The sequence below is a fragment of the Halichoerus grypus genome, chromosome 11, assembly GCF_964656455.1.
Source record: "Halichoerus grypus chromosome 11, mHalGry1.hap1.1, whole genome shotgun sequence".
NCBI lineage: Eukaryota > Metazoa > Chordata > Mammalia > Carnivora > Phocidae > Halichoerus > Halichoerus grypus.
In genome coordinates this window covers 13,657,353-13,665,863 of record NC_135722.1, presented here as the reverse complement: position 1 = coordinate 13,665,863, position 8,511 = coordinate 13,657,353, and the positions used below count along the sequence as shown (strand labels likewise).

The 8,511-nt window shown below is 36.5% G+C and overlaps 1 protein-coding gene across 1 annotated transcript; it reads right to left on the bottom strand.

The window, feature by feature from the left end:
* Positions 1 to 1,280: 1,280 nt before the first annotated feature.
* Positions 1,281 to 2,216, bottom strand: LOC118523746 (olfactory receptor 4P4-like). The gene has a single exon (XM_036073534.1). The coding sequence runs from the start codon at positions 2,214 to 2,216 to the stop codon at positions 1,281 to 1,283; it is 936 nt and encodes a 311-aa protein (XP_035929427.1).
* Positions 2,217 to 8,511: the final 6,295 nt, after the last annotated feature.

Sequence of the window (8,511 nt, the reverse complement as noted above, 5' to 3'; positions counted from 1 at the left end):
TTCACCTACTGTAGGGCATCTTGTTGGCTTCCAAGGTTTGGAAGGTTTGTGATTCTGAATAAAGCTGCCATAAATAACCATGTGCAACCAAAATGTGTTAGTCTTTTCATTTACTTTGTGGTTAAATTACATCTTATTTCTGTTTTGCTAGTTCACTCTTTCTCTCTCTGTCCCTCTGTCTCTCTCTGTCACTGAAGTAGGAAAAATCTTTGGTTGTGGATCCAAGGACTAATCATTTAGTTATCAATTTTAGGCATGTAGGAGTGAGCAACACATATACTTTTATATAAAGTTCTTTAACTTTATGGGAAATGATACTATACTCTGGCCAATAGGTGGAATGCCAGGAAGTGTGTTTCAGCATTCAGAATTGTAGATTCTCACTCTGTCTTCACTATTTATTATTATTGATTTCAATGGGACATCAGGAGAGTTGACCCCAAGGAACCACTTTAAAACAGATTTTACTTGGGGCACCAGGGTGGCTTATTTGGTTAAGAGACTGCCTTTGGCTCAGGTTGTGATGCCAGGGTCCTGGGATGGAACCCTGCATCAGGATCCCTGCTTAGTGGGTAGTCTGCTTCTCCTTCTCCCTCTATACCCTGCCACCCCTGCCGTCCCTGCTCCTGCTCATGATCACTGATGAACTCTCTCGCTCTCAAAAAAAAAAAAAATTTAAAAATAAATAAATAAATAAATAAAATCTTAAAAAACTAAAACAATTTCTACTCTAAATATTTATTCATTTGCACAACTGACTTCTGTAAGAACTAAGGGATATATATATGTGGGTGTGTGTGTGTATATATATATACACATATATATATTCTTTCAGAAATTTAAATTAATTCTTTTAGTTTTAGATAATGGCTTTTTTTTTTTTTAAGATTACAACTTCTGGATTACCAAGAATGTCTGTCACTGTGTGGTCTGGCCTCTATGTGCAATGTATTAACAAAATTATCATTAAAATATTTCCCTTTATAATTCACTAATAATATACCATTGGTTTATTTGCTTTGGCTCAATTATTTTTCATGAAGTTTCCCCTACGTATACCATCTTAATACCCCCAAAATTAACTTAGTTTCCGATTAATTTTGGTATGCAAGAATCAGTATTTGCTCACTGATCACTTTAAACCTGTGGTCCTATTGCTGGCCTTCATTCCCCCCATGACAGAGATGGTCCACAAACCCCATGAGAGAGTCCCTGCCTTTTTCACTCACATCTCCCTCTTTTCTTTCTCAGAGTTGCTTAGCCAATAAACTTTTTTCAAGTTAACTGTGTACTTCCTTTGAAAATAGTGATGGGCACCAAATCTTTCTCATGGCTTTTTTCATCTCTGAATTTCTCAGAGTATAGATTAGGGGATTGAACATAGGAGCAATGATGGTGTAAAATAGAGCAAATATTTTGTCCTCAGGAAAAGTAGTAGGTGGTCTAAGGTAGATAAATATTGCAGGCCCAAAAAATAAGATGACCACAGTGATATGAGACCCACAGGTGGAGAGGGCTTTGCGTCTTCCCTCAGCTGAGAGATTTCTTAAAGTGAACAATATTATCCCATAAGAAACAACTAAGACAATAAAGGTTACTAAGGAAAGCATACCTGAAAAGGCAACCACAAGGACACCAGTGATGTAGGTATCAGTACAGGCCACCTTTAGCAAAGGAAAAATATCACAAAAATAGTGATCGATTTCATTAGGACCACAGAAGGGCAACCGGATTACCATAAAAAATTGAGGAAAGGAGTGGACAGCCCCACCAGCCCAAGCAGCTAAGAGTAGGAGACTGCACCTTGTCCTGTTCATGATAAGTAGGTAGTGGAGAGGTTTGCAGATGGCAGCATAGCGATCAAAGGCCATGGCGGTGAGAATGAAGATCTCAATGCCTCCAAAGAAGTGCATTGTAAAGATCTGTAACATGCAATTACTGTAGGAAATGGTTCTTCTTTCAACTAGCAGGTCAGCAATTAACTTGGGTGTAACCATAGAGGTGTAGCAGATGTCCATAGTGGATAAGTGGCTGAGGAAGTAGTACATGGGTTGGTGAAAAAGAGGGCTGCATCGAATGGAGACAAGGATCAGAAGGTTTCCTGCCAACAGGGCAACATAACAGAATAAGAAGAGCACAAAGCAAAATATTTGTATGTTCTGGTCATATGAAAGTCCTAGGAGTATGAACTCTGAGATGTTTCTCTGGCTTTTCATATATTTGGCTTTGGTGTATGCTTCCCTAAGGACTTACATTTCTGAAAGAAAGAAAAGATAATTCTAGGTGAATATTAACTCTATGAACATTATTTATAAAATTAATTAAAATGCATATTTTCATAAACAGTGTTAAGAATAATTGTTTTTGATTTATTGAATTGAGCTGATTTTTCTTTTTATGCTATCTTTTATAAATCTATTATGAAATATTTTTATAATGGCAATAGACAGAATAATTACATACTTTTACTCAATATTACTAGTAATTATTTAAATATTTAAATACTATTTTGAAAATACATGTTACTACTATTAATTATACGTTTAGATAAAGGAGTGCTAATTATATCCTTTGGTCTAAAACAAGGAAAGGTTTTTCTCCATATTTCCCAGTTTTTATAACTTACACATAAAATCAACCTTCCTTCTTTTAAAATTATCTGAGAAAATTCCCTTAATTTTCTGGGAATGAATCCTGAAGAAATGCACATTTGTTTGAACTACTGAACCATAAGATGTGTAGAGCATACTATATTTTCCTACCTGGTCAAACATTGTCAATGCGTCGTGTGAAACCAATGGAATTGCTCTTACATTAGAAAGCAATTAGATGAAAATATATAGCAAAAGAGAGAATATCAATTAATGATTGAAATCTTGAAAAATATTCAGGAAACCCATTCTTTTGTCATACTGATATTTCATGAGTTAAGTACAATTTAAAAAATACATGCTGTCATTGATGTTTGTGATAGCAATTGATAAAGGAAAGATAAAACTGTTGAATTGCCCACGTATTTTTGAATTTTGCACTTGTCATGGCTTTGGCAGAAAATTTCATATTTTAGATACAATCTAAAGATAAAATGCCAATAAAAGGGGATAATAGTGAAAGTAACTTGAAGACACTCTTCCTGGTGAGTTAGAACTCAATGATATTTGTTGCAATAATGAATAAATGAAAAATTCAGGAATTCACATCTCTGTATCTAATGTATATCTTAAGACATCATTTAATCAGTGCAAGATGAGATTAGGAGGAAGAGAAAGCACTTCCGAGAGCTCTTTTACCCACTAAGGAGGACATATCTGATTCTAGTGGGTTCACAAAGCTAGCACCTTCTACCTTAGTCTGAATCTCAAGTGACAGACATATCTGGGCCCCCAGATGTCTATTTAAAATACAAAACACTTTTGTTACAGTATTATTTACCAACAATCATTGTAGAGACTCATAGATTTAATATCTATGTTATTGATATTCCTCAAAAAGATTTGAGACGGCAAATAGTGGACAGCTATGGCATTTTTAGAATGGTCTGTACTGTAAGACATCAATTCTATTTTAAATTACTATTCAAAATTCTAACCTCATAAGTGTAGAAATTTTCAATTTGTTCCTACTTTGCTTTCAGGATCTATAACAAGGATCCCTAGCCTCCTTTATATAACAAAATAATATAATTATGTCACAGGGGGTTCAGCAGTTAACTGTAACTAAGGAGTACTGAAAAGCTTAAGAGTGTGAGGATCGTTGACCTATCTTCTACTTACTGCAACTGATACTAATCTTTGTTTATGAAGTAGAAACAATGTTAATTTTTCAGATATACCTAATTACTAAAACAAATTGATGTATAGGCAACATTTATCTAAGTAGACTGTGGACGATAGAAGTATGGAAATCACTGGACCAGTTCAAATCTCTGATTCTAAACAGAAGAGACATATCAAGAGAATTTAAGTAATTTCTCAGGATTTTAAAGTAACACACTGTAAATATGAAAAGACAGAAATCCTGTTTCTTCCTCAATCTGGGGCTATCTTTCTTTTTTTGTTTGTTTTTTTTAATTTTATTTTATTTTGTTACGTTAGTCACCATACAATACATCATTAATTTTTGATGTAGTGTTCCATGATTCATTGTTTGCATATAACACCCAGTGTTCCATGCAATGTGTGCCCTCCTTAATACCCATCACCGGGCTAACCCATTCCCTCACCCTCCTCCCCTCTAAATCCTCAGTTTGTTTCTTGGAATCCATAGTCTCTCATGGTTCATCTCTCCCTCCAATCCCCCCCCCCCTTCATTTTTCCCTTCCTTTTCCTAGTGTCCTCCATGCTAAATAAGTGAAACATATGGTATCATATGGGGCAATCTTTCAAGGGAGAGACCTGAGAGGGATGTCATGAAGGACAGTATGGAAAAACTTTTTTGATTCTTCCTCTGAGCAGAAAAGAATATGCAAGACAATGGGTTGACCAACACCCCGTCTGTCTTTTTGAGAATGTATGTAAGTAAAGAGGTACAGAACATTTAATACACACATGTATTCTTGGATTTGCTGATTCTAAAACATTTGAAATAATTTGCCTTCAGTTTTACAAAAATGCAAATTCCTCATCAGGATTCCTGCTTGTTTTCTAGATCATCATTGGAATTTCATCTCCAATAGCTCAAAACCCCAGCCTGTATTCTGAGGAAACTTGCTCTATGATCAGTGCTGTTAGCAAAGGTAAAAGGGAAGAGGGAAAGTCAGTTGAGGAGAATTGCTGTCATAAAACAATAAAATGATACCGAGGACCCCTCCCATGGAACTACTGAAGTCACAATTGGTAAATAAAGAACATCAGGCAACCACTGAACAAGTGGTTGATATGATACAGTAGCAACACAGAAAGGGGCAGAAACACTGAGGCATCTCAAATCAACTGACCAGTGTGATCCTGGAGCAAACGGCTTCATCTCTCTTTAGGCCTCCTCTTCCTCATTTCACAACTAAGCTATCATTACAAAATGCAGAATTTTAGTGAGGAATACATGAGGTAACACGAAATAGCCAGGGACATGTGTGGTTCAAAACTGTCATTTTTCTTTTACAGTCTTTCATCTCTGAGTGATTAGGTTAGGACCACAGACTGTCATGCGTGCACACACACAATCAATGGGAAAATAAAGGAAATAAAAAAGAACATTTACAACATGGATTTAGCAAGTATGATCATGACAAACTCCAATTTCAACAATCTCTTACTGAAACTGTGTTAATAATATCTTAATCAATTGGTTATCTTAGCCTGTTTTGTAACACTAGTCACTAGTCTATTTTTTTCTCTACAAAAATGTACACAAACGCTTACTTTTTGGTATTATTTAATACAAATTATGTGTACCTTTTTGAAAATGCTGTTTATGAAGGAATACAGCCTGTCATATTTAAATAAAAGTTTCTGCCACAGATTCAAACTTTCCCTTAGTGTAACAGAATGTAGGGTGCTATAAACTTACCATGGTTGACTCAGATGAAACTACTCTATTTTAGTCAAGCAGATGTTTTGTAATATAAGAAATTCTTTGTTATTATACATATTCAAGCATAAACTGGTCTATTTCTTTTTTTTTAAAGATTTCATTTATTTATTTGAAAGAGAGATAGAGAAAGAGAGAGAGTGCACAAGCAGGGGGGCAGGCAGAGGGAGAAGGAGAAGCAGGCTCTCCAAAGAGCAGGGAGCCCGATGTACCCTGGGATCATGACCTGAGCAGAAGGCAGATGCTTAACCGACTGAGCCACCCAGGTGCCCAAACTCGTCTTTGCTTAATAGGAATATGGAGGACTGCTTGTATTCAAGAGTTGGGGACACAATGAAATTCACTGCCAACTTGAAGATAGTTTATCTAAATCTACTGTTTTGCTCCCCAAAAGGGAGAATTTTGCTTATAGCTAATGTGCCACTAAAACTAAAGCTTGCTGAAACATTTTTATAGTAATAAATTGTCATATGCTGCAAGAGAAGTTATATGCTTTAGAATGAAACTATATAAAAATAATATAAAGAACACACAATTAGCCTAGCACATGTGTGGTGGAACCCTTCCCAAACCAAGGTGACAAGGGTAATTCACTAACCATAAGATCTGAGTGGCTGTCTGGTTAGTTTTGGGGCTGCATCAGGAAGCATTCCGTCCTCAGGTAGTGACTCTGCCAGTTTGTCTCTAGTACCAAAATCTGGAATCAAATGCGGAGAGTTACAAACCCAGAATTCAAACACATCCAGATGAATTCTCTGCAAATATTTTGACAATTTCAACACCTCTTAAATTTCTACGGTTTATAAGGGAAGTGGACTTCCAGTATTCACTAAGACTCAGTGATGCAAGAAGTAGATCTTCATCCCTCAGGAAAGCAGGTGAGAATTATGAAAGCTGATTTAGCTGCCCAATGATAGCGCTGAAGAAAAATAAGCAAAATGGGTTTTTATACTCCTGCAAAAGTTAGCACAAGTATTTAGGTCCTAGGAATCATCCCTTTACTTTATGCCTATGCCTGAAGATAATTTGGTTCAGAGGAACAGAATACAAACTTATGTGGCAATATGATGATTAATAGGTCTTTGAAATCTACGTAATTATATTCCCCGGGGCATTTCCAGACAGGTCTTGGCCCAAGTGTTGCAAAGCCGTCATCACATTAATGTGCTTGGTGCTCTTGGCTATAAACTTTCCACAATTGCTTATCTGGAAAAAAAAATTGACCCTTTTTCCCTGAAGGCCCCAAAAGGCTAAGTCTGACTGCCCTGTGCTCTTCCAGCTTTCTGAAGAACAGGAGGGAAATAAACAACTCTTCCCCATAACTTGGGAGGGAAGAAGAGCAAAAATAATATGGTAAAATTAGAAGAAAGAAGCAAAGTACAGCAAAACCTTTAATGTGTTTCCCATCTGGTTCTTTCTCTGCTTGCTGACTATTCATAGGTTGTTTAGATGCAGTCTCATCCTCATGCACTGAAGCCAGGCAGTCTCTCTCTACCATATGCCAATCCATGCATGTAAAGTTTTCTCATGCAAGAAGTGTCAGGAAATCAAATTTTATAATATTTAATTTGTTTCAGATCAATCTCATTAGCCAAAAAATAACAAAAAATGTACTGAGAGATTGTTGGGTGGATTAAGTTCATCTTATTACTTGATGTTCACAATAATGCATATTCTGACACACATATTATTAGCTTTACTATGGAGATAAAAACACAGAAGTTTCTAGAGGTTGAATAACTAGCTCAAATAGCCAGTAAGCAATTGAAACAAGAAAATGAGTTATTCTACTTTACTGCTTTCTTCGGGTCTTTAAGTATTTAATAACCTAGAGGAAATGAAAGATTCTAGCACTTCATCATAAAGGACATTATAACCCAGTGATTTAGAGCTTGTCTACATCAGCGGTATGCCCAGTGTTGACCAAGCTGCCCTCAAGAGATAACCTGTACCAATCTACGGCAGGAGATAGCTGGTCATGTCTCTAACCTTCTCCCTGTACACACACTTGGACAACCTTTAGAGAAGGATACATGTTGCATTCACATCCTCAACTGTTTAATTCATCCCTCTTTATATATTAGTAATGCTGCATAGTTATAATTTTGGTGAAGTGCAAATCATCATTTTTTATGGACACTTTTATTTAGATATATTTATTTATTTTAGAGGGATGGAGAGAGAGAGAGAGAGAGAGAGAGAGAGAATGAGCATGGGGAGGAGCAGAAGCAGAGGGAGATAAATTCTCAAACAAACTACACTCTGAGTGCTGAGTCCTGCAAGGGGGCTCTATTGCAGAACCCTGAGCCAAAATCAGGAGTCGGGGGCTGAACCAACTTCACCACCCAGGCACCCTTATTTGGGACACCTTTGTCCACATGTTTAGAAAATTTTTCTTGTAATCAAGGTCATGAAGATCTTCTCCTATATTTTATGCCGGATGTTTTTGTTTTTGTTTAACTTTTACATTTCACATATAGCTCTAAGATCCATTTTAAATAATTCTGTACTGGCGTGATGTATAGACAATAAGCATTATGATTAATTTTATGGTCACTTTTGTATACACTCTTTACATACCCACCACCAGTGCCCTGTTTGTCCTCTGTCGAGTATTATAAAGAACCTCCTAACTGGGTTTTCTTTCTCTGGCTTCCATCCCCTTACTGAACCTCACCCCACTTCATCCAAGACACATGTAGATCTTTATTAATATTATATTGCTTATTCCCTCTTCCTCATATTCCTCTTCATATTTCCATCTATATTCTCAATTTCTGCCATCATCCCCCCGTTCCTAAGGATAGAGAGAAAATTTCTTAACCTTGCATTCATAGCCTTTACATCATAAACTACCTCCGCTTTCTTACTTAGCTGCCTCTATGTGTAGGATCCACTACTTCATGTTAGGTTTGGCCACCTCAGATGATGAAGTGTGCACAAATGATCTCCCACCTGTGTGTTTACAAAGTTCCCCAGTCC